The sequence below is a fragment of the Drosophila sechellia genome, chromosome X, assembly GCF_004382195.2.
Source record: "Drosophila sechellia strain sech25 chromosome X, ASM438219v1, whole genome shotgun sequence".
NCBI classification, from domain to species: Eukaryota; Metazoa; Arthropoda; class Insecta; order Diptera; family Drosophilidae; genus Drosophila; species Drosophila sechellia.
This window is the reverse complement of record NC_045954.1, coordinates 2,029,209-2,054,141: the sequence shown is the minus strand read 5'-3', so window position 1 is coordinate 2,054,141 and position 24,933 is coordinate 2,029,209. Positions and strand designations below refer to the sequence as shown.

The 24,933-nt window shown below is 46.5% G+C and overlaps 4 protein-coding genes across 5 annotated transcripts; 2 read left to right on the top strand and 2 right to left on the bottom strand.

The window, feature by feature from the left end:
* The first annotated feature begins 87 nt into the window (after window positions 1-87).
* LOC6616094 (protein bcn92) lies at window positions 88-1,232 on the top strand. Its single transcript, XM_002040423.2, has 3 exons — window positions 88-313; window positions 374-494; window positions 871-1,232. The coding sequence occupies exons 1-3, from the start codon at window positions 234-236 to the stop codon at window positions 946-948; spliced, it is 279 nt and encodes a 92-aa protein (XP_002040459.1). The 5' UTR covers window positions 88-233; the 3' UTR covers window positions 949-1,232.
* LOC6616093 (6-phosphogluconate dehydrogenase, decarboxylating) lies at window positions 1,147-4,363 on the bottom strand. The gene is made up of 3 exons (XM_002040422.2): window positions 4,258-4,363; window positions 3,959-4,182; window positions 1,147-2,535 (listed from the first exon to the last, which is right to left on the bottom strand). The coding sequence occupies exons 1-3, from the start codon at window positions 4,263-4,265 to the stop codon at window positions 1,322-1,324; spliced, it is 1,446 nt and encodes a 481-aa protein (XP_002040458.1). The 5' UTR covers window positions 4,266-4,363; the 3' UTR covers window positions 1,147-1,321.
* A 333-nt stretch (window positions 4,364-4,696) lies between these two features.
* Window positions 4,697-8,095, bottom strand: LOC6616092 (D-2-hydroxyglutarate dehydrogenase, mitochondrial). Of its 2 annotated transcripts, none has more exons than XM_002040421.2 (5): window positions 7,974-8,095; window positions 6,391-6,647; window positions 6,191-6,332; window positions 5,423-6,116; window positions 4,697-5,356 (listed from the first exon to the last, which is right to left on the bottom strand). In XM_002040421.2, exons 2-5 carry the CDS (start codon window positions 6,580-6,582, stop codon window positions 4,783-4,785), a joined length of 1,602 nt encoding a protein of 533 aa, XP_002040457.1. In that variant the 5' UTR covers window positions 6,583-6,647; window positions 7,974-8,095; the 3' UTR covers window positions 4,697-4,782. The 2 variants fall into 2 exon arrangements, with proteins under 2 accessions (XP_002040457.1, XP_032580394.1); XM_032724503.1 differs by lacking the exon at window positions 7,974-8,095 and adding an exon at window positions 6,708-6,939.
* Window positions 8,096-12,665: 4,570 nt separating this feature from the next.
* Window positions 12,666-20,675, top strand: LOC6616091 (polyhomeotic-proximal chromatin protein). The gene is made up of 4 exons (XM_032725073.1): window positions 12,666-13,503; window positions 16,354-17,764; window positions 17,921-19,565; window positions 19,629-20,675. Exons 1-4 carry the CDS (start codon window positions 13,469-13,471, stop codon window positions 20,378-20,380), a joined length of 3,843 nt encoding a protein of 1,280 aa, XP_032580964.1. The 5' UTR covers window positions 12,666-13,468; the 3' UTR covers window positions 20,381-20,675.
* The last annotated feature ends 4,258 nt before the right edge of the window (window positions 20,676-24,933 follow it).

Here is a 24,933-nt window from a genome sequence, read left to right as displayed (position 1 = left end):
CACGCACGTGACACCACAGTGATTCAGTCAGCTGTTTCTGGTATTTTGCAGCCGAAAAGTCAGTATTTTCCGGCTTGCCGCATGTAATTTTTATGTCATCAGGCGGTCCAATTGGCAGTTGCCGCACCGAAACAAGAAACCAGGGTCAAAACAAAGCACTCATCAATTAAACAGCACTCCAATCCACCAGCCCGCCCGCTATTCTGTTCCATTCGGCCAGGATCAGGACCAGGATGTCGACTCGTCGCCAGGCGATCACGTTATACAGGAATCTCCTGCGCGAATCGGAGAAGCTGCCCTCGTACAACTTCAGGTAGGTGTTGTGAAATTGAAATACCGCCGCAAGTAATGAGCAATGTATTCCGGAATTCAGAATGTACGCTGCCCGCAAAATACGCGACACATTCCGCGCCAACAGGAGCACCAGGGACTACGCGGAGATCGATCGCCAAATGGCCGAGGGCCAGCAGAATCTGGAGCTGATACGTCGCCAGGTGAGTGGTCCGTCGGAATTCACCCCTCTCCCTTATCAGCAATGCTTAGAAGTATCCAGAAAAGGCAAGGCACTCCGTCTTCGAGATCACAGCGCATCCAAAAAGAGCCGTCGTTTATTTACGAATTTGTTAGGAACTCAAATAATTAGTGGTATAAAAATACTACTACCAACTACTACGTCCCTTATCAAAGACAACCAATTTAAAGATTAAAAACATTAATGTATATTTAAAGTAGGTTTTATCATATATATCAGATTTTGCAAATATGGGGAATGGAAAACTCAATTACCATCCTATTAGAAATCGAAAGTAACCATTTTGCCCCTTTTCGCTTATCAGCCGGTTGAGTTTATTAACCTTTGAATGTCCACAGGTAATCATCGGCCACCTGTACTCCGCTGACAAACTGGTCATAGAGAACAAGAAGACCCTGAAGCCCTCGGACGACTGAGGGAAATAAGGAGCGGAAAACGCGCTAGCTGAAGAGAGTACAATAGCAGGGAAGGAGCGGTAGGAGCAGGAGGCGTCTCCAGATGAAGACAAAACTCGAAAGACTCGACCCACACACAATACAACACACCACACCACACGCATTGTTGATTTTAAATGGCACTTGCATCCATGAAACCAAGGAATCAAAATCATTTGCTAGCAAAAAAAACACCAATTTAATGTTATGTTTAACAACAATTATGAAATTCTATATACATACATATATATTAATGATATAAATAAGTACTAAAGTACTCCAGAAAAAAAGAAACATCTAAGACACCGGCGCCAATGACATGGAATGTATGAGCTGAAAATAGAGCAGGTGGAACCTACGCCTGGTAGGTGCTGGCGGACACATTGCCGCCGGTGCCCGTCCAGTTCGTGTGGTGGAACTGACCCTCCTGGCCCAGCAGCTCATAGGTGTGGGCGCCGAAGTAATCCCTCTGGGCCTGCAGCAAGTTGGCTGGCAGCTTGGCCGTGCGGTAGCCGTCGTAGAAGCTAAGGGCAGTGGACAGAGCCGGCACGGGAATGCCCCAGCGAAAGGCATTGGCCACCACCTCGCGCCACGAGTCCTGGCCGCGCTCGATGGCCTTCTTGAAGAAGTCGTCCAGCAGCAGGTTGGACAGCTGCGGCTGCGACGTATATGCGTCCTTGATGTTGCCCAGAAAGACGCTGCGGATAATGCAGCCGCCGCGCCACATCAGCGCGATTCCGCCGTAGTTGAGTCTCCACTTGTTCTCCCTGGCCGCCTCTCGCATGAGCATGAATCCCTGGGCGTAGGACACGATCTTGGCGCAGTAGAGAGCGTGCTTGATATCGTCGAGGAACTTGGTTAGGTTGGCCACTTCGGCCTTGGTCGAGGGTCCCTTCAGCACGCTGCTGGCCTGGACGCGTTCGTCCTTCAGAGCCGACAGGCATCGCGAGAAGACCGCCTCGCCAATTAGCGTCACAGGCACTCCATACTGCAGAGCAGCGATGGCCGTCCACTTGCCTGTGCCCTTCTGGCCGGCGGTATCGCGAATCCGTTCCAGCAGATGACCTTTGCCGTCCTTGTACTTGAGAATATCACGCGTGATTTCGATGAGGAAGGAGTCCAGTTCGGCCGAGTTCCACTTGCCGAACTCGTCTGCCATCTGGTCAGCCGACAGTCCCAGGCTCTGCATGATGTGATACGCCTCGCAGATCAGCTGCATGTCACCGTATTCGATGCCGTTGTGTACCATCTTGACGAAGTGACCGGCGCCTCCATCGCCCACCCACTCGCAGCAGGGTTCACCGTCGGCCTTGGCGCAGATCGCCTGGAAGATGGGCTGGATGAGGGGCCATGCGGCCTCGTGTCCGCCGGGCATTAGCGAGGGTCCATGGCGGGCGCCCTCCTCGCCACCGCTCACGCCGGATCCGACGTAGAGCAGGCCAAGTTTGGCCAACTCGTCGCAGCGACGAGATGTGTCCTGATATTCCGAGTTGCCGCCATCGATGATCACATCGCCGGCGGAAAGCAGCGGCACCAGCTGCTGGATGAAGTCGTCGACCGCACTTCCAGCTGAAATTGGACCGAGTTAGTTCTGATTAGCGTAAAGTCGATTAAAGCAGATCGAATTCCTCATCGGGGTTCTCTAAAGCTCAACTATCGTAGACTCATTTTCCAAAGCGTTCTTAGCGAGCGCCAGTTCTTTACGTGAAGAAATCATCGATTTAGCCAGAAAGTAGAGCGTGCGATTGGACAAGGTCGGTTGGTTGTTTTTGGAAAGTCACTGTTTTGTTTTGGAGGTCACCCTGGTGGTGAGGCGTCCCTTGCGCCGGGTGAGCACTTCTCCAGCGCAGTGGAACCAGATAAGGCCAACGAGTCGTGGCGATAATAGCATTGATCTATCTATCTAGCGGTCGTTGGTGCTGGTTTGTGGGACACACTAGCGGTCAAGATTGTGGGACTCGCTCTGTTCAATAATCAACTAGCGTTTTTTGTATCGTCATCCTTGGTAACTTAACTACACTGATATTCAATCACCTTTGTCCTTACTAACACCCACCCTGTGAAAGTGGGAGTTCGCAAAACCTGTCACGCAACTTTCAAATCTACATAAGTTCAGCACAAAAACCTCCAGAGCTATTTACATATGTTATTGACCCGCACTGTATTCTTCTAAGGAGCAGTCTCCAGACGAAATGACTCACTCGCCTGGCAACTCGCAGGGAAGGAAACTGTAGGTTTTTCGGCTGGTCAAATCCGAGAAAATCGTCCGTTTTGTGTGACCTATAATGAATGTCAAAGATTTCTCTCTGCGCTGCGTTGTTGTTGCTTTCGCACGAACAGCTAGCTAGGTAGGGAGGTGGAGATAAGCCGGGCACGCCGATCTAGAGGTGAGCGGAGTTTCGGACACGCGAGTGTGGTAGACGAACGCGTGAGTGACCTGGAAATCACCTTATGGGTCGGCTCCATGGTTTAGGTACGTGGAGGCAGCTTACCACAACTATGTGATTAGATAAAACTCACGCCAAACTTGCTGTTACGGTTTTCGAAATGGGACTGATTCAATTATAAACCTTTTATCAGAAGTGCGGATCTAAAGGAGCTAGTTTTCAAGTCTAAACTATCGCATACAAAACCTACGAAGTGCCATCCCTATCATTTGTACAATAACAACTCCTAACCCAGACTTAGTGGTTAAGGCCGCACCGCAATGATCTCTAAACAGTTGTTTTTTGTGTTTACTCCACCCCTTCACCGTTTTCTCGCGCTCCCTCCTCTTCCTACTTCACCTGCTTATCCTCTCTTTACCCTTTGCACATTGCAATATGAGCCGCAAAAATCATTTGATGACTTTGCTTTGACTTTTTCACCAATTCACCAGCACGCGCGCACACATGTAAACTGAGTCACCAACACAGCGATCGCTTGCAGCAGGTTTCGATGGGGTTTCGATGTTCTGCGCTACCCAGCCGCTGAATTTGGATTAGCAACTCACCCTTGACCAGCAGCATGACCTTCCGGGGGCTCTTTAGCTTGGAGACCATGTCCTTGAGCGAATCGGCGCCAATCACGTTGGTACCTTTGGCCTCATTGGCGAGGAACTCCTTGACCTTAGCCACCGTGCGGTTGTAGGCGCACACCACGAATCCCTTCTCGTCCATGTTAAGTATTAGGTTTTGGCCCATGACGGCCAGACCGATGAGGGCGATGTCCGCTTGTCTGGAAGAGATCCGGGGATGGGCGACGTTAGGATCGCGGAAAACTCCAGGGAAAAGGGCATTTCCCTCTACTCACCCGCTCATGTTTTGTGTGTTTTTCGTGCGGTTTGTGTTCCAACAATGATTTGAGTTCCCAATGTTACAATCTATATATGGCACTGTTAAGCGCCAGCTCGTCGATCGATAGTCGCGCCACAATGTTAGCTATCGATAAGTGCGGAAAAGCTCCACTCGCGAAGCTTTCGCAGGGAGGCAGTTTGACTTTGAAGCTATCGCCGATCCTTAAGCAATTAATGCCGGTTGGGACTAGTGTTGTGAGTCCTTCGACTCTAATGGGTACTGCTACTAAATATAGTGCTTCGTAGTATAACAGTAAATGCAAAGATAGTGTTTTTCCTATTATTACCTCCTAATACCTATAATGTGGTACTCTAAAAACTGGTAGCGCTATTTTCTTCGAACTATTCTATAAGCAGCTTTTGCCCATTGGTTTATGGCTCCACAAGTTAAACAAATTAACTTTTAAAGCCATTTCTGTATTATAAGGTTATACAAATTATACACAAACAAAAAAGAAATAGAACCTATTAGTTAGAAGCCTTCAGTTGAGCACCTTGTAGGGATTGAGGATGCTGTTGGGGTCCAGCAGCTTCTTCATCTCGCGCATGTAGCCAATAGCCACCGGGTCCTTGGAGTAGTGCAGGTAGTCCTTCTTCAGGAAGCCAATGCCGTGCTCCGCACTAATGCTGCCCTTCAGCTTGGAGGTGTACTCGTAAACGAAGGGTTCGACCCGCTTGTAGATCTCGTCGTTGAACTGCTCGCAGGACACGTTCAGGTGCAGATTGGAGTCCCCCAAGTGGCCGTATCCGCAGACCACTGTAGCCAGGGGACCGCACCTCTCCCGCATCACGTCCACAATGTTGTAGAAGTCCCGCAGAGGCAGCGAGATGTCGTACTTGAAGCAGAAGCTCTTCTCGATCAGACCCAGCGGCACCATTTCGCGAATCTTCCAAATCTCCTGCACCTTGCCGGGATCACCGGTTACGGTGCCATCCTGGATCTCGCCACGCTCCATGCCGTCTCCAATGAACTGGTTGATCTTCTCCTCGTCGTGGTCACCTTTGCTGCCCGAGGTCTCGATCAGCATGTAGAAGGGAAAGCCCGAAATGGGGGAGCTATGGAAAATAAGTGTGTGATCAGGATTGGTAACGCTCAGAGAAGACAAAGGTGGCGCAACTCACTTCAGGAACTTGAACTGCTCTAGGGCGGTGTTCAAGGCCCGTTCGTCAATCAGCTCGCAGGAGCTGAGGATCTCGCCCAGATTCCGCTTGGCACTGACGAAAGTCTTCAGTACATCGTCAAAGGAGTTCAGGCCGATAAAGGCCACGTTTACCGCTCGCGAGGAATGGGGGCAGAGCATCGAGAGCTTCGTGACCACGCCCAGAGTGCCCTCGGATCCTATGAACAAGTGCTTCATGTGGTAGCCCGTGTTGTCCTTCTTGAAGTTGGACATAAGGTCCAGCACCTGACCGGTGGCCAGCACCGCCTCCACGCCCAAAACAGAGCCGTGCAGATTGCCGTAACGCACCACGCGCACTCCGCCCGCGTTGGTGGACACATTGCCGCCGATGTGGCAGCTGGCCTTGGCGCCCAGGTCCAGTGGCACCGTCAAGCCCACCTCTCTGGCCCTCTGATCGAAGTTCTCCAGGATGCAGCCCGCCTCCACGACAGCAATGCCGGTGACCTCGTCCACGGATAGCACCTTGTTGAGGCGCGCTAGCGACAGCACAATCTCGTCGCAGATCGGCACGGATCCGCCCACTAGACCCGTGTTCCCGCCCTGCGGCACCACCGCCAAACGGCGCTCGTTGCAGTACTTCATGATGGCGGCCACCTCCGCCGTGCTTCCGGGCTTGAGCACCAACTTGCTGTTGCCTGGTTGAAGTAATTCATTGGAGAAATTCATTGAAGGGCACACGTATGTGGATGAATTTGGGGCCGCCACCTACCTCGAATTCTTTTAAGGAAGCAGATGTTGTATCCCTCCAGGTCCTCAGTGAGCACGAAGTTCTTGCCCAGGAGCTGTTCGAAGTGCGCCACATCCTTGTCGGTCAGAGTGGCGTAGTTGCCGCGCTGCACGTTGTCAGTGATCTGAAATGTGGGCTGCATCAGTTCTCCGCAGCGGACAACTCGCCACAGGAACACCTACCTCGGTTAGCTCCGGGATCGGAGCCCCGCTGCCCGCCATTGTGCGCACAGTGGTTGCGAAAGCGGGGTAGGTGGCTGCCAGGGCGGTGCGACTGGTGGTGGTGATGGTGGTGGTGGTGATAGGCCGCCTCATCAAGGTGGTGGCCCCGGCGCTGGCCAATCTGCGCACATGCAGGAGCTGCTGGAATCTCATCGTGGAGGATGGTTGCGGAAGGGGCTTCGCGATTATCTGTTATATACCGCAACTGTTATATGTCTCTGAAATGGGGAATGGCATGAGCACACTGGAATACCTTTGGGCCATACAAAATTCTTTACTTTATATTAAGCGCTATGGTGCATAAGAAGCGGAGTTATTATTATTATTGAACGGCTCGATAAGCAGACTCTCTTTGATTAGACACAATGCCAGACTGCCGGACTTCCCCGGGGCACTAGGATGCTTATCACGTTATCACGCCACCATTCATCCACTCGAGGGGGTTGTGGACGCAATCTTCACCTCACCGCGGACCGTATCGCACTGATAGCAAGGACACCAGGAAACCGAACTTTTCCACTAGACCTCTCGGGCTCTAGAGCTATATCACTATATATGGCGACGTTATCAGCCCCTCCGACTCTGCGCGTGCATGCGAAATTAGCATATTTATTATGGACCACGCACACACACACTCGCACACACGCACACCGCAACACGGTCTGGATTTGGTCTGGTTTGAAAAGTGCAATCTACGGTCCGTGGAGTCAAGATCTTTATGAGGCCACACAGATTATCGCCGGCAGGTAGATCCCTACACAAAAACGGTCATAAAGCAATTTGGCTCGGGGCCAGATTGGAAGAGATACATATTCAGATACAGATTCGGATACGGATACGGGTACGGGTATTTGCATGGATAGATATGCCTGAAGGATTTGCACCACCCGGTCACGGTGGATTAGCCGTCGTGCAAGAATGTATTTGTATTTGCAACGAACAATATTGATTGATTGCAAGTTATGTACATATTTAAGATCAGTAGGCAGGAGCTGCACATACGCAATCCTTCTGCCTATCTTTTACATATTCAAGTTAAGTAATTAATACAAATAATTTAAATAAAATAACTCTATGAATATAGTCTTTGAGCGGGTTAATAGCAATGCCCATCCCTCGTAATCATTTTTGGGATCTATGTTTATTCGCTCTCGCTCTCTCTTGCTCTGTATGTTTGTCGTTTAAGTTTCATTACGTCAAGAGATTCGAGCTTTTGTGTGTGTGCCTGTGTGGGGTGCTAACGCGTGTTGTCTGTAAACAAGCAAGACAAACAGCAACACTGGGTTAACAGGTAGCTGATAAGCGCGAAAACAATATCAGCATCTGCATACGAATGTAAACCGGTTGTGAAACGAATGGCAAATGTGTCACTGCAGTTACTAAAGGGATTAATTAGGATCCTTTATTGACTAACACACGACAAGTAATCGGGAATGGGAGAGCCGCACGCACCAGAGTCTCTCACTGGAAAATGGAAAACCCGAAAGAGAAACTAACCTAGGAGCACTTAAAAGCATATTGATCGGAACACCAACTGAACTTACAATGTTTAACGGATGGATGAGGGTCACGTCGAGGTCCGGCTACTCCTTTCATCCATAAGTCAGTAACTGCGAAAGGCTGTCCTTCAGAGCAGCGTGCAAACCGGAATCACAACAAACCGCAACTAAAATTCGAAACGCAAAAAAGGGGCAGATTAGCGTTAGTTAAGAGATACGATGGCGCCAAGCCCCAAACCATATGATCGCTGAGCGAAAGCTCCCCAGGAGAGAGAGAGCAAACTGAGCTTTCAGAGCGAAAGAGAGTGAGTGAGTACACCACAGTGGCGTTGCAGAAATTTGAATAGTTCATATTGGGGATCGATTTGTGTTTTACTGTTTCTTTTTCATACTTATTTATGCATTCGTGAACGGGATATAACACAATATACTAATACAAAATTTTATGTTTTTGTGGGAATGTGCCTTCTAAATTTCAATTACTTCAAATAACTACAAACAAAATCTTGATGCTTTGGAAAATCAAATTGATTAATCTCTGATTACCTATTGGAATTTGTTATTAACAATTACTATTTACTACTATTATAACTTATGTGTATTATTTATGCCTGAGTTTGTCTTGGTTGCCTTTCAAAATGTAGCCAGCTGTTTTGTAAATTCACTGTGTAGAAATGAAAGTATTAACATTTTTATATAACCGCTAGAGTCAGTTTTAAATTTAAGCATATTTATTACATATTTTTATACGGTAACTTCCTAAAATTGCAAACTTGTAATCAAAACCAGTACGGATTTCACCTCGCATAACAACTGTTATAAAGCCACTTGAATTCACCACACGCGCGTTCGCCACGCCCACTGAACCACTAAACATTCAGCTTGCCTCTGTCCTTTTCTTCTCCGCAGGCGGCACAATGGTGCTATCTCTGTTGCACCCCATAAAAAAACCTTTTCCGGTGGTGCGCCCATTTTTTATTCGCTTCGATCTTCCGTCGGCATTTTAAACTGCCAATTAGCAGAGACTTCTACAATTCAATCCACTTTGTTGTTGTACCCAAAGAAAAATGGAGAAGATAGATTTTTCATACACTTGTACCTGTATCGCAACTCGTGAGTTTACTCCAATAATTGCTTCTTGGGTATCGATAAAGTCCCAAAAATGATGGCTAATCACTTAAAATTTATAGCTTACAATCTGGGAGTTCAATATTTCATTTTGTATCTCAATCTGAACTGAAGATATTTGTATTTTGATTAATTTGTGTGTCTTCATACCAAAAAGTGTTAAGTTAAATGTCTATTGTACTGTTTAAGATTAGTAAACACATTCATTTTCCTTACCACTTTATCAGTTTTTTACGACAGTTTCTTAGGGATTCTTTCTTCAATACTTCTAAGTAGAAAAGTGTGGATCCAACATTTACCGCCATTAAATTTAGATCTTTTTCCAACTAGAACGGAATATCCACGCATGGAAATTATAATATCACTGTTTTTAAGATTTCATGAAAAAGTATTGCCAAGTGCTGTATTATATACATTGCAATTAAAACAATACCAAACGCCAAAGCATTTCGACATTTTGCTAACAACATTTTCTCTGTTTGAAAATCGTTGGCGAAGGTACAAAGCGGTGACAAAAATAAAGGCACATTTTGAAATCGAAAAGAGGACATGATTAGAAGACAATTGAAACGGCAAATAGTCCTATTTGGCTCCCCCTGCCATTTTCAATTCCTACGCTTGTTCACACCCTTAATGATGTTAGGGGTGGGATTACATACACCCCTTGGGAACTCAGAATGGATCCCCTTTTGAGGGAAATTGTATAATGTTTGTTTGGGAAATCGGTTTGTACAGGCCACGGAAAATGGTGGAAAGGGGTGGGTTGGTTCCAAAGGTCGCTTGGAAGGGCAAGTGTCACGGGAATCAACCCTTTATCGCAGTTTCCTGTTTTTTAAGGATCCGGCCTTGGTACAGTTTCGAAAGGTTTTTATATTGAGTGAAAGTAGGGTTTATTGCTTTGAATTTGCGTAATGGCATACTTAAGATTTCAAAGTTTCTTGTATAAGTACATATTATTATTTTAAAAGATGCACAATGAGTAGGATGAAATTTGAATGTTGTTAACTTAAGTTCTAAGTTATTTCCAGCGAGACTATTCGTTGCTTAAATGTATTTGTACCAAAAAACCATCTTCAAAACAATCTTAAGTAAACGCCTGCTCAATATTTACATCGCCAATGCATTTTTAGAGATGGGAGCATTCCAATTTGGTTAATAATGCACAGTCACCACTTAAGGACCCGAAGGACCTCCTCAATATTCCATCCACTGAAAACTTCAAGCGAAACTCGAGGACTTCCTGTTTTCGCTGCACAGAGTTGGCAGGTCAATTAGCAGATTGGAAAGGACAATGGCAAATGTGTGCAATGCGCAGAGGGTGAGTTATTAATAATGGAGAATGGGCGATATTAAAGGAAGTAGGGGCTGTTGGATAAATTAAGACATTTGGGATTCGACTTACCTGAAATATGTTTTTTTTTTTCCCATAATACTTAAAGTGCAAAATACTTTATAAAAGTTTTTAAAATATGTCAAATGGTAAGAAGTATGATAAAAGTGCTTAGTAATCATGAAAAGATTCTTAAGGTTGCACCTAAAAAAAGAAAAGCTTTTACATGATTTAGTTTTTTATAAGTACCACTCTGGAATTTCTACTCCCATTTATTTCGGTGGTGATCCCTTGCGATCCATTTTCATTTCTGGCCCCGCCTCAAAACCTCTAAAAGACTTCATTACGATTGCAATGAGCACAACAACCACAACCCACTTTTGGTTATCACATCCGCATGCACACCCGTTGGAAATGCCAACAAAAATGGTGTAGGTAGTTCTGACAATTGCCAGCACCAACAACCACACAAGTACAACAACAGGTTCGTTAAAATTTTTATTACAGCAGGGTGCGAGCGAGAGGGTTGAACGCCAGCGTTAACGTGCTAGAGCGAGAGGCAATGTGAGAAAAGCACGCGCAGCAATTTACGCTCATTAGACATTTGTCATTTTTACGAAATGCAAATATCGACTCTCTCGCTCATGCCCTAGGAGTATCGTTCGCCCCAAAAACAACAAGCAATAAGTTGGAGGCAATTAATGAATGGCAAGAAGAAGAGCGCATGCTCGAATTCTTGTACAGTTCAACATGTGAGGAAAAGGCAAAAGAGGGAAATAACATCGAAGGAGGAGGCCACAACTAATAGAAAAAAAGCTCAGAAAAAACACACACAGCATACACACACACCGAGTGATAACAAACTAAGCAAAGCAGAGAGCGAGAGAGAGAGCAAAAGCACTTAACAAGCATAAAAAAAATATGGCGGCAGCAAAAAGAAAAGGAAACGAGACGAGACAAGCCAACAAAAAGCTAATCGGAATGATGAACATTTGTGGGGCTCAGCGACGTTGTTGTTGGATGAGGTGGGAAGAGTAAGAAGAAGACCGACAAGAGCCCAAAGCAACGCACCCATACCACAAATGGTGTATGCACACACGCACGGGCTGGCACAAAATGAAAAATGAAATGCCAAAGACGGGCACAGTGGGTCATGAGTGATGGATATTTTAAACATTAATAAATTTAAAACTTAATAAAAGAAGTCAATATGTATGTCAATTATATAATTATATTTTACTAAACGGCTTCATTTACATTTACATCGTAACATTTTTTATTTGTATAAAAATTTAGGAAAAATTGCTGTTCTACAAAAATAGCCCACTGTACTCATGGTTCTCAAACTGCAACTGTAAAGCAGTCCAATAATAATGGATCGCTTACCACTGTTCAATGGGGTGGAGAGAATAAGCATTTCGCTCTGCCTCTGCGCATACGCTATCCTCCCCTTCTCAACCGACACACCCGTGTGTTCCTAACAAGCACAACTAATAATAAGGTAAAGCCGATCCGACCCGATCCGATATGAAAAAGAAGGAATGAGAAAGGAGGTAGAGGTAGGCAGGTAGTGGTAGTGGTGGTGGTTGTGATGGCACGAAAAAAGAAGATGAAGTATAGCAACAATCGGAGTCGAGTCGGACCGGGTGGTAGACATTCGAGTGTACACACATAAAACTGGCTTCGCGCGTATTTATGTATGTACATACCCGGTACCCACAGAGAAAAAGGGTATACTGGGCACGTGGTTTTAACTGAAATTTGTGATATTTGTCAGCACCATTCACTTACAAATAAATATTTCAGAAGGTTTTCATTTAGAAGGATACGACTGAAGTTAGCGAGGCATGGTATATGAAAAAGGGGTATTTGAAAGTCGAGTCACCGGCCCATGTTTTGTTTTCTGAAACGGAAGGGGGCCTACAGTCGGGGTGGTTGAGCACGCATACACATGCCCGCCAGCTGTAGTCTGCCTGTTTTTTTACTCGTTTTGGTTTTGCTTTGTCAAACGAACTGCTGCCGTTTCATTCCAACCCCAAGCGAACGCATGGCATCCCGCTCGCTCACGCAATGTGGCCAGGGCCACTCCTAGTGGCGTCGCACTCGCACCCGTGCATTTCGGTATAGAGAAAAGTTATTAGTCGCATCGGCATCTGAGAAGAGAGAAGCGGATCCAGCTGCACACCACCAAACATTCAGCACACATGCGCTCATTTTGTTTCCGATCCGAACGAAAGTAGAGTTGTCGCTGTGGCGCGCGGTTCAGTTTGAAACTTAACTTGGCGGCGTACGGTTCTTGCGCTCTGCTCTGTCTGCGTTCGTGTTGGTGTGGTATTGTATGTGTCGCATACCGCATCGCATGTGTATTGAACGAAAAAAAAAACCGCCGACGCGACACACTCACTGGATACCATGCAAATTTGTTAAATTTTTTTCAAAAAGAGCTAACGGTGCTGTTGATTAGCTAGTGCAGATGTGCAGACAAAAAAAGTGATGCCGCGCCACAGTGGAACTCCTTGCTGGCGAACCGTCGCTAGCGACGTAGGCAGTGCAGTTAAAATAAGTGCTTAGTGTTGTGGCTTATTTTTATGTAAGATCGCGTGCACAGGTGCTTAGTCGTTACACTGAGAAAAAGAAAAGTGCCTGCAGCCAGCGGGGAGAAGTTGAAGTGGAGTGACTGTGAGTGGAAGTTGTACTAATTACTACTGCCCGTGCACGAAACACTCATTTACACGCAAGCACACACACACACACACAGACACGAGACACTGGGACTTTTGTCGTATTTTCGTATTTGTTTTTGTGTACTTTTGTTGTCTTGCGTTCCACGTTACATACATATATGTTTGGTGTTGCCTGTTGTATGTTTATATTTATTGCCTTCACATATGTGCGTGTTTGTTAATGTACAATACGGCAATAGCAAAAAGAGAAGAAACTGAGGACTAAAAAGAAAGCGCCATGCCGACTATAACAACAACAACCACGAGTGTCTCCGCCGCCGCCGAAAACAAAAACAAAACGCCTAAGCCGACGCATGCATACCTTTAATTTATTATAAATATTGTTTTTATTTTGAATAATGGATCGTCGTGCATTGAAGTTTATGCAAAAAAGGTATTTTTTGTTTAGTTTCGTTTTATTTTTATCACTGCTTTTGTATTGCCTGCATTTGTGCTTTTTGTTTATAATTCTGGGATTAATCTGCTCTTGAGCATTGGATATTGATTCTATATCTGCTCGTATTCGGATAATGACAAGTTAATCATAATGCTCGTAAAAATGCAGCGAGTGGATATTCTGTGCTCTCTGTCATCATAAAATACGCTCGACTGGCCGGCCACGAAAAGAAAATAAATTCATGAAACCCAAAACGAGTTTCCCCTCCGTCGCCCTCTCCACCCATTCCTCATCCAACCGACACACGCCCCCCGCTGTGCGGTGTTGTTGCATTTTCAACAACGAATTTCGCAATGCATGCCCTTGTCTGCATTTGTGCGTGTGCGTCGGCTGGTGGTGGTTGATTTCCCCGTCTCTCCGTGCAACCCTCTCTCACTCACGCAACACAGCAACATAAAGAAAACAAAAGTTCTATATCGAAAGGTATCAGTTTTTGTTGTTGCTGCGGCAACCCTGCTTTTCTCACATTTTGCTTCACTTTGCCGAAATAAACAATTCAGGGTTGTCAGCTGTAACGAATTTGAGAAATCTGTGTTACGGTTTAACGAAGATTCAATTTTATTAAGTATTTTCATATATCCTACAGAGTTATGCTAAATCACTGAATGCTTATTTTTACCTACGAACTTAAATTGTTCGTGGCAAGAAAATTGCTTAGAGGACGCAACGAACATATTTAGTTGTTATCAGACAAGAAACAAACTTACATTATTCTAAATTCGTTTAAAGCACAACAGTTTTTGTAAATAAATAGAATAAAATAGTTGACAACTCTGTTTACACCTACGCTACACCGCACTCGCTCTGAGTTTGTGTGAGTGTGTACGGGCTGGCCATAGCCGTTCTCTCGTTCACTCACATTTCTTTCATCTTCTTCGACTGCAGAACTCGTTTGTGTATCAATCAATAGGCTGTCAAGGCCCCTCGCCTCGCTCGCTCCCGCGCATTTTGCACGCCCGAATCCACTGGAGATGATGTTTGATTTGAGCGCGACCTTTCCCCCGCACCCCTCGCGGCGTGTCTGTGTGTGTGTTTGCTGCCCCGCATTTTGATCATTCCTTTCCCACCGCTACTGCTTTCCCCCCGATTGCAAGCAGGCTGTTGTACGGGGGTTCTCACATACTCGAGCTCGAATGTATGTACCCTACTCCATGGCGACATGGAAACCAGTCTTTTTTTCTCTCAAGAGGTTTTTCGCAGCGTGCGGCCGTGAGCTTAACTTACACACACTTGCACACGCGCACCCACCACCCTTTGGCGAGTAATCCACCCCTCTGGACCACCCACCCCATATTCCCTTTCTTTTACGGGGTAGCAGCGACATGAGGGTTGCCAAAATGCTTTTACCGGCTTTTATAACCCATTTCGCTCCTTTTTCTGTCTTTTTTGCACTCATGCTTTTTATGCTCTTGCTGTTTATGGGCCTTGCGGGCTTTTTGGGCGATGGAAAGGGGTGGGGATCAGGATCTCTGGACTGCCAGGCATCACAGTCGCGGTCAATGCAATAGGACCTTGAAACTACCCTTCTCCAGTTAGATCTTATTCAATAAATTAGTTGAACTAATTCAGGGAACTGATTCAGGAAGTTATATAAGTTTTTTATTTCTAGAAAAACCTCCTTACCATGTCGAGTACTCCAGCCATTCACGCCTGCCCACTAATCCTATTAGCTTGAGCGCAACTGTATGAAACACTAACCATCTCGTGTTGCTCCCAACTGTCAGCATTTTTAGCATTTCGATGGAAAGGTCCTTGAACTTCGCCTGCAATTCGCATCGGCTTTATTGCCCTTTTACAATAATATCGAACGGTGCCAGCTGCGTGGCTAAATTAGTTTTCCGGACTGTTGTTGTCGAACGTGGAACCCATAGATAAAAATCGATGTGAAATGCGAAGGCTGTCAGGCAGCTTCTTTCTTTTCTTTCGTTGAATGCGAAAGTCCGTTTAGTAGTTTGCCAAATGTTCATTGTCGCTGAAAAGGGGCGGGTTCGGAAAAAGGTCCACAAAAAGGAACGAATATTTCGGGATAGGGATTGGGATCGGCATCGTCATTGGGATCGGGATCTCTACCTAAAAGTAAACCAGGGTACACAATTCTTAATTAGAAATCGAAAAGACATGGTACATATCTTCAGGCTTGACCTTGTGATTAAACGAGTGGGAAGTTTTGATATTATCCCGCGCTTAAGGTGATCGTTACGATGGTGTGGACGCTGAAAACTTATTACCAGAGTCATATTTACTTTTCCCGCGTTTGTTTCTGCCACTCTCGAACGTCATCTTTTATGTTTACATTGTAAATATGATTATTTAATAAGAGTCTTTCTGTTTGCTAGTTCCCGCATTTGTCTCACACTTTTTCGAATGACTAAAAACAGATTTTTGTATTTGCCAAGTAGTCAGATTTGCTTAAACAAAAAAAAAAAAAAAAAAATGTATATAATTTTGTTACGTTAGTTTTCCATGATCATTAAATTTAATTTTTGAATGTTTAATTTAAGGGCCTTTTCCATGAAGATGAGAAAGCTGACCTTATTTTTGGGTCAAATCCCATTCTCAGCTGGGAGAGCTTGTTTTGCATGAGCGGGGAGGGGAGCAGAGGGCGGCACGGGGATACTGACAACGTGTTTGCATTGCCTTGCTATTGTTTGTCGCTAGGACAAGAGAAGGCCATTAGGAACACTGTTTTTCCAGTTTGTTTGCGTGTGGTGTGGTCCAAAAAGACATTGCTCTTTTTTGCTGAGCAAATATTTACTGATCGCCAAACTTCTCTTTTTCGATCTCCAGAGCGGACACAGAAAGCGATACGACCACACCCGTGAGCACCACAGCATCCCAGGGGATTCCAGCATCAGCGATTCTAGCAGGAAGCACTCTTCCCCTGAAGGACAACTCGAACATACGCGAGAAGCCGCTCCACCATAACTACAACCACAATAACAACAACAGCTCCCAGCACACACACTCGCACCAGCAGCAGCAACAACAGCAGGTGGGCGGCAAGCAGCTCGAGCGGCCACTGAAGTGCCTGGAAACGCTCGCCCAGAAGGCGGGAATCACCTTCGACGAGAAATACGATGTGGCCAGCCCCCCGCATCCCGGCATTGCCCAGCAGCAGGCGACTTCAGGAACAGGCCCAGCAACGGGATCAGGCTCAGTCACCCCCACAAGCCATCGGCACGGAACTCCGCCCACGGGCCGCAGGCAAACCCACACCCCAAGCACTCCGAACAGGCCCAGTGCTCCCAGCACACCCAACACTAACTGCAACTCAATTGCCCGCCACACCAGCCTCACGCTGGAGAAGGCGCAGAATCCCGGCCAGCAGGTGGCCGCCAGCACCACGGTTCCACTGCAGATATCCCCTGAGCAGCTGCAGCAGTTCTATGCGAGCAATCCCTACGCCATTCAGGTGAAGCAAGAGTTTCCCACGCACACGACCAGTGGCAGTGGAACTGAGCTAAAGCATGCAACCAACATTATGGAAGTTCAGCAGCAGTTGCAGTTGCAGCAGCAGCTTTCGGAAGCCAGCGGTGGAGGAGCAGCCTCGGCCGGAGCCGGAGGAGCAGCTAGTCCGGCCAACTCGCAGCAAAGCCAGCAACAGCAGCACTCCACAGCCATCAGCACCATGTCGCCGATGCAACTTGCAGCGGCCACTGGAGGAGTTGGCGGGGATTGGACGCAGGGAAGGACGGTGCAGCTGATGCAACCCTCCACCAGTTTCCTGTATCCCCAAATGATTGTGTCCGGCAATCTGTTGCATCCAGGAGGCCTCGGTCAGCAGCCGATCCAGGTGATCACCGCCGGCAAGCCGTTCCAGGGCAACGGCCCCCAGATGCTTACCACCACTACTCAAAATGCCAAGCAAATGATCGGTGGTCAAGCGGGATTCGCTGGCGGAAATTACGCCACCTGCATTCCCACGAATCACAACCAATCGCCCCAAACGGTGCTCTTCTCACCGATGAACGTCATTTCGCCACAGCAGCAGCAGAACCTGCTGCAATCAATGGCCGCCGCAGCTCAGCAACAGCAACTCACCCAACAGCAGCAACAGTTTAACCAGCAGCAACAACAACAGCTTACTCAGCAGCAACAGCAGTTGACAGCTGCTCTGGCCAAGGTGGGAGTGGATGCGCAGGGCAAGCTGGCCCAGAAAGTGGTTCAGAAGGTGACTACCACCAGTAAGCCCGGCGGGGTCCAAGGGGCAGGGGCCGGGCCGGGGAGCGGGGGGGTCGCTGGATCGGCGGGGCGTGGGGCTGCGAAGGCAGCGCCGCAGCGCCGTGCGCCCCTAGCCCAGCCCGTCGCAACAGGACCACCGCCACCGCCCCACACGCTCCCAGCATCCGCCCAGGTCGTGAGGGGTCAGCCGAGGGTGAGCACAACGGCACCGTCATGCAGTGGCACTGCCAGCGCAGCGCGCACAGCCAACACGCAGACCCAGCCAAATGGCAGAATCCACAAACAGCAAACGAGGCGCAACAACAATCAGGCAGTCGGCGGCCAGGCTTCAGCAACAGCCAGCAGAGAGCAACAGCAGCAAGTTGCCCAAGCCCAGGCGCAGCATCAACAGGCTCTCGCGAATGCCACTCAGCAAATCCTTCAGGTGGCGCCAAACCAATTCATCACGTCCCACCAGCAACAGCAGCAGCAGCAACTTCACAACCAACTGATACAGCAGCAGCTACAGCAACAGGCGCAGGCACAAGTTCAAGCCCAAGTGCAGGCTCAAGCGCAACAGCAACAACAGCAGCGAGAGCAGCAGCAGAACATTATCCAGCAGATTGTTGTGCAACAGTCGGCTGGAGCGACTTCTCAACAGCAGCAGCAGCAACAGCACCAACAATCCGGGCAACTGCAGCTAAGCAGCGTGCCCTTCTCAGTTTCTTCGTCAACGACGCCAGCCGGAATAGCAACGTCTAGTGCTCTGCAGGCAGCCCTCTCCGCCTCTGGCGCCATCTTTCAGACAGCTAAGCCGGGTACTTGCAGTTCCTCCTCTCCCACAAGCAGTGTGGTCACAATTACTAACCAGAGCAGCACTCCTTTGGTCACCAGCAGTACTGTAACTAATCTGCAGCAGGCTCAGTCGCAATCTGCTCAGGTCCACCAACATCAGCAGCTAATCAGCGCCACAATTGCTGGAGGGACTCAACAACAGCCACAGGGACCGCCATTACTTACACCCACCACAAATCCAATTTTGGCCATGACCTCGATGATGAACGCTACAGTGGGTCACCTTTCTACTGCTCCGCCTGTAACTGTTTCTGTTACCAGCACCGCTGTCACTTCGTCGCCGGGTCAGCTGGTCCTTTTAAGCACGGCTAGTAGCGGTGGAGGAGGTAGCATACCTGCCACGCCCACCAAGGAGACACCTTCGAAAGGTCCCACCGCAACCCTGGTGCCCATTGGTTCGCCCAAGACTCCTGTATCAGCAAAGGACACCTGCACCACTCCCAAATCATCCACTCCTGCCACTGTCAGCGCATCCGTAGAGGCCAGTAGTTCCACAAGCGAAGCCCTGTCCAATGGAGATGCCTCAGATAGGTCTTCCACGCCGTCAAAGGGCGCTACCACTCCCACCAGTAAGCAAAGCAATGCAGTGCAGCCACCGAGTAGCACCACACCCAGCAGTGTCAGTGGGAAAGAAGAGCCGAAGCTGGCAACCTCCGGCAGTTTAACGTCCGCAACATCAACTTCAACCACGACGACGATCACCAACGGGATTGGAGTAGCCAGAACGACAGCCAGCACCACGGCTGTCTCAACCGCTAGCACAACCACTACCAGTTCTGGCACCTTTACCACAAGTTGCACCAGCACAACAACAACCACCACGTCGGGCATCAGTAATGGATCGAAGGATCTCCCCAAGGCGATGATTAAACCGAACGTCTTAACTCACGTCATCGATGGCTTCATCATCCAGGAGGCTAACGAGCCATTTCCCGTCACTAGACAGCGATATGCAGACAAAGACGTCAGCGATGAGCCGCCAAGTGAGTATAAACTTTGGGTACCAATGCTTATTCGAAATCTTAATGTGTCATTCCTTCGCGCAGAGAAAAAGGCAACCATGCAGGAGGACATCAAGCTAAGTGGAATAGCATCAGCTCCAGGCTCGGACATGGTTGCTTGCGAGCAGTGTGGAAAGATGGAGCACAAAGCAAAGCTGAAACGGAAGCGCTACTGTTCGCCAGGATGCTCGAGGCAGGCAAAGAACGGCATCGGTGGAGTTGGATCAGGAGAGACCAACGGCCTGGAGACAGGCGGTATAGTTGGGGTGGATGCCATGGCATTGGTGGACAGACTGGATGAAGCCATGGCTGAGGAAAAGATGCAGACGGAGGCCACCCCAAAGCTTTCAGAATCATTTCCTATTTTGGGAGCCTCAACAGAAGTACCTCCAATGTCACTGCCAGTCCAAGCGGCGATTTCGGCTTCCTCGCCTCTTGCAATGCCCCTAGGATCGCCATTGTCAGTTGCACTTCCAACTCTTGCACCACTTTCTGTAGTCACTTCTGGCGCGACGCCCAAGTCTTCGGAAGTAAATGGAACGGATCGTCCGCCAATCAGCAGCTGGAGTGTGGATGATGTCAGCAACTTCATTCGAGAACTGCCTGGTTGTCAGGACTACGTGGACGACTTTATACAGCAGGAGATCGACGGCCAAGCGCTTCTGCTGCTCAAGGAGAAGCATTTGGTGAACGCTATGGGCATGAAGCTGGGTCCAGCTCTTAAAATTGTGGCCAAGGTGGAGTCCATTAAGGAGGTCCCGCCACCTGGCGAGGCCAAGGATCCAGGAGCGCAGTAGGGCAGCTAGAGCGCGAAAAGCCGCAAAAGATGATCTCCTAACCGAGCAGTGGACCTGGTTCAACCAAGTCTGTCGTGCCGGGTGATTCTGATTCAATCGGGCAGGCGAAAAGGACGCGAATCCATTTGCAAAATATTATTAGCACCAGGCCATCAGGTCTTAAACCAATTGACTTTGTACATACTCCCAAGTTCACTCATAAGCGTATTCATTTAGAAATTAAACTAACAAAAACGAATGGAATTACTTAAACTAACGAAAAGCTATGAATTAATTGAGTTGCCAGCCAAGTAAATCAATAAAGTACATTTTATAAATAAGCATAAGTTTTTAGTCTAAGTAACTCCCAACGTCATGGATAGTTTGTACAAGTATTTTAATCTTAGGAATCAAATGTAGCACTATGATTGTTCTTACAACTAAGAATTTTAAGCCTATGAATAATAATTGATATCTAAATGTGAATTTGAACTTTTTACTACATAATTTTTGAATGCCTAGACTTAAGTTTTTTTTTTCAAGATTTTTTTTTGCTATTGCTGAAGAAATTAAAATGGCACTGAATAGTGTTTAATAAATGTGAAAAAGAATTTTATGAGTTTTTTTAAATCACTCGACAAATTACACAAATTGTTGTGAATAGTTTACTTCGGTTCGATCATTTGATCAAATATAGGTGGGAAAAGTGTTTAAAATGCTTTAATGCTTGGCTTTATCAAATGTAAGATGGAAATACTTCTGACTTACAATGACTAAGAAACAACAAACTATGGCAGTGCAAATTATAAATATATAGGAAGATGGACAGACAGCATATACCGAAGACTTAAATTAAATCATTTTTAAACCATCATTAAATCAGCTCAGCAGAAGAATTGACTAAATTGCACTGTGCGCAAAATAATTATACGTACAAATGTGAGCTTCGTTCAACGCAAAACTGTTATACTACAATTTCACCACCGGGCTAAGCCACGCCTACGGGCACGACAATGTCGCAGAGAGAAAGAGAGATTGCGATAGATTGAGCGACGTATAGCTGTCCCTGTTTTTCAGCGGGCACTCCCTTAGCCAAAAACAAGAATCGAGTCCATTTTTCCCGTCGGCATTTTGTTATTGGCTGAGCAGCGACGCTGGCAGAGCGGCGCTTAGATCGGTGGACTCACCTATGAATAGTCGTTGTTGTTGGCGACGTCGTAGTGGCTATAGGCAAATCAAAATGGAGAACGTTAATTCCGCTCTACACATGTATGTAGTTGAGTATTTACAAGCATTTCTTACAATTTTTCCCGCTCTTTGACTGGTATATCTATGAAATAGGTTAATAAGATTATATTTTCCACCGCATAATGGTATAATCATTAGTAGAGTTACGTCATTCGTACCACAGGTATGAATCGTAACAATCTATTGCAGTCTCAGACTGTTTAACTTCAATAAATGACCTCAATGTAGCACTAAGAATATAATTACCACACATATCTGTACAAACATTGTCTCGACAATCTTGTACCATATCATGCCACATAAATAATGGCCATCAGAACAAAAAAGCCATATTTAGCACTCTATCTGAATGGAGTATTTACAACAATTGCCAATCGAGTGCAATCCAACTAGTTTCATCTTCGTTCTGACTTGCTCCTTCGCAAACCCTATTATAGTGTTTAGGGGTCAAGCTCGGTAACGATGCATCTCATAATCCAGAAATGGATTCTGAAATTGGGGCGCTGAGATCATGGTTGTATTTTATTTTGCCTCTTAACAAACAACTATATTAAAGGATTTGATTTTAGATAGGAACTACTACTTAGTTGTAAGAAAGAACAATTAAATGTATAGCAAGGTTTCGGTAGTTATCAATTTCTAACAATTTTAAATATATCTTAATATTATTTTTTGGAACTTATCTAGCATTAACTTTTAAGTACGGCTAACAATATATTAAAAAATCGCATTAGATCGTGAAACGCAAAACGGAATCATTTCTGTGTAAAATCGTTGTTTTTCAAAAATGTGTCATATTGTTGCGTTTTTTCTTTTGCAATTTGATTTCTTATTAACCTGAACAGTTGCATGGTAGAACAACCTTTCTTGTTGGAGATCACGGAGTCCCAATCGCGCCACGGCAATAAAATCCCTAACGTTTCTGCATCCCTATAAGCTTTGCAGTTACTTATGTATGTTTGTAAATACGAATGAATACTAATTACGTCAAGGTTTCAACATTTTTAAAAATGGTGTATGTACATGTGTAAGTAGTTCTGCCAATTGCCAATTACAACAACCACACAAGTACAACAACAGGTTAGTTTAAATTTTTTACAGCAAGGGTGTGAGCGGGAGGGATGAACGCCCGCGTCAACGTGCCAGAGCGAGAGGTAATGTGAGAAAAGCCAGCGCAGCAATTTACGCTCATTAGGCATTTGTCATTTTTACGAAGTGCAAATATCGCCTCTCTCGCTCACGCCCCATGCGTCCTAAAAACAGCGCGCATTAAGTTAAAGGCAATTAATGAATGGCAAGAAAAAGAGCGCATGCTCGACTTCTTGTACAGTTGAACGTGTGAGGAATAGGTGAAGGAGGAGGCCACAACTAATAGAAAAAAAGCTCAGAAAAAACGAGCATACACACACACATCGAATGAGAACCAACTAAGCAAAATTGAGAGCGAGAGAGAGAGACCAAAAGCACTTAATAAGCATAAAAATAATATGGCGGCAGCAAAAAGAAAAGAAAACGAGAAAAAGACGAGCCGAGCAAAAAAAACAATACTAATCGGAATGATGAACATTTGTGGGGCTCAGCGACATTGTTGTTGGAAGGGGTGGGAAGAGAGAGAAGAACGAGTCCAAACCAACGCACCCATACCACAAATGATGCATGCACACACACACGGACTGGAACAAAATGAAAAATGAAATACTAAAGACAGGCACCTTGGGTCATGAGCAGTGAATATGTGAAACATTTGAAAATCTAATTCATACATATATTAATATGTAATATGTTCCTTATAAATATTTTACACCATTACGTTTTCGTTTTACTAGCATAACCGAGTCGACAGTTATGTACATACAAAGATATTTTTATTCTACACAGCTATGTAAATCCTAAGTTTTACGTTGGTGCTCTAAAAGATTGCTCCAGTGTGCCTTGGGTTGCCAAAATGCAACAATAATGCACTCCAATAACAATGGATCGCGTACCACTGTTCGAACATATCACTCTGTCTCTGCGCATACGCTACCCCTTCCCAACACAACTGCTTCCATCGTCTGTTTCCGACAAGCACAACCAATAATAAAGTAAAGCCGATCCGAGCCTAAGCGATAAAGAGGAAGGGAGAAAGGCGCTAGAGGTTGCCAGGTAGTGGTGGTTGTGAAGGAACGAAAAAAAGAAGATGAAGTATAGCAGGAATCGAATTCGAGTCGGGCGGTAGACATTCGAGTGTACAGACACAGAAAACTGGATTCGGTCCGGGTATTTTGTTTTGTTGTCAGCAGTGGAAGGGGGCCCACAGTCGGGGTGGTTGAGTTCGCATACACATGCCCGCCAGCTGTAGTCTTGATTCCAGTTTTTTTTACTCGTTTTGGTTTTGCTTTGTCAAACGAACTGCTGCCGTTTCATTCCAACCCCAAGCGAACGCATGGCATCCCGCTCGCACGCGCTATGTGGCCAGGGCCACTCCTAGTGGCGTCGCACTCGCACCCGTGCATTTCGGTATAGAGAAAAGTTATTAGTCGCAACGGTATCTGAGAGGAGAGAAGCGGATCCAGCTGCACACCAACACACATTTAGCACACATGCGCTCATTTTGTTTCCGATCCGAACGAAAAGTAGAGTTGTCGCTGTTGCGCGCGGTTCAGTTTGAAACTTAACTTGGCGGCGTACGGTTCTTGCGCTCTGCTCTCTCTGCGTTCGTGTTGGTGTGGTGTCGTATGTGTCGCATACCGCATTTGTATTGAACGGAGAAAAAAACGCGCCGACGCGACGCACACACACCCTACCACCGTTTCGTCGTATTTATTTATATATTTATTTTTGGCGATCAATGCAAATCGGTGCTGACTATCAGTGATTAGTGAAAACAATTAATGCTGTGCGGCGTCTAAAGTTGCGTCGTTTTTAGTGGTAGATCGCATGTACAGGTGCCTCCAAATATACAATATACCCTGTACAGCAAGGAAAGCAAAAATGAAAACGGTAAAACATATTTTTTCTGATGAGACGCCGTCTTCGGCGCATGCTCTTTGCCTGTTGTTTGTCCCGCATTGTTGTCATTGCACCCTGCCTCTTCGTTTTCTACTTCTCCTCTTCCTCTGTTTCTGCCTCTTGCAACTCAATTTTTGGCTGAGGGAAAAATCAAATGATGATGGCATTGTTGTAAGCCGCCACACGCACACTCTGAAGCACATGCACACACACACATGCACACATCGTGGCGCGGTAAAAAGAAACCAGTCTTTCGGTTGCAAGTTGAAGATGCTGCTGTGCCTAGGTCGATTACGATTCCGCTTCCAATTCCGTTCCGCTCTTAGCCTGCCGAT

Excerpts from the sequence above, each read along its gene's own strand:
- LOC6616094 (XM_002040423.2), top strand. The coding sequence starts at position 234 with ATGTCGACTCGTCGCCAGGCGATCACGTTATACAGGAATCTCCTGCGC. Across the intron at positions 314-373 it reads CTGCCCTCGTACAACTTCAG|AATGTACGCTGCCCGCAAAA; the intron begins GTAGGTGTTGTG and ends TCCGGAATTCAG. Across the intron at positions 495-870 it reads TGGAGCTGATACGTCGCCAG|GTAATCATCGGCCACCTGTA; the intron begins GTGAGTGGTCCG and ends GAATGTCCACAG.
- LOC6616093 (XM_002040422.2), bottom strand. Across the intron at positions 2,536-3,958 it reads GGTCATGCTGCTGGTCAAGG|CTGGAAGTGCGGTCGACGAC; the intron begins GTGAGTTGCTAA and ends GTCCAATTTCAG.
- LOC6616092 (XM_002040421.2), bottom strand. The coding sequence starts at position 6,582 with ATGAGATTCCAGCAGCTCCTGCATGTGCGCAGATTGGCCAGCGCCGGG. Across the intron at positions 6,333-6,390 it reads CGATCCCGGAGCTAACCGAG|ATCACTGACAACGTGCAGCG; the intron begins GTAGGTGTTCCT and ends CCCACATTTCAG. Across the intron at positions 6,117-6,190 it reads CTTCCTTAAAAGAATTCGAG|GCAACAGCAAGTTGGTGCTC; the intron begins GTAGGTGGCGGC and ends TACTTCAACCAG.
- LOC6616091 (XM_032725073.1), top strand. The coding sequence starts at position 13,469 with ATGGATCGTCGTGCATTGAAGTTTATGCAAAAAAG. Across the intron at positions 13,504-16,353 it reads TTGAAGTTTATGCAAAAAAG|AGCGGACACAGAAAGCGATA; the intron begins GTATTTTTTGTT and ends TTCGATCTCCAG. Across the intron at positions 19,566-19,628 it reads CGTCAGCGATGAGCCGCCAA|AGAAAAAGGCAACCATGCAG; the intron begins GTGAGTATAAAC and ends TCCTTCGCGCAG.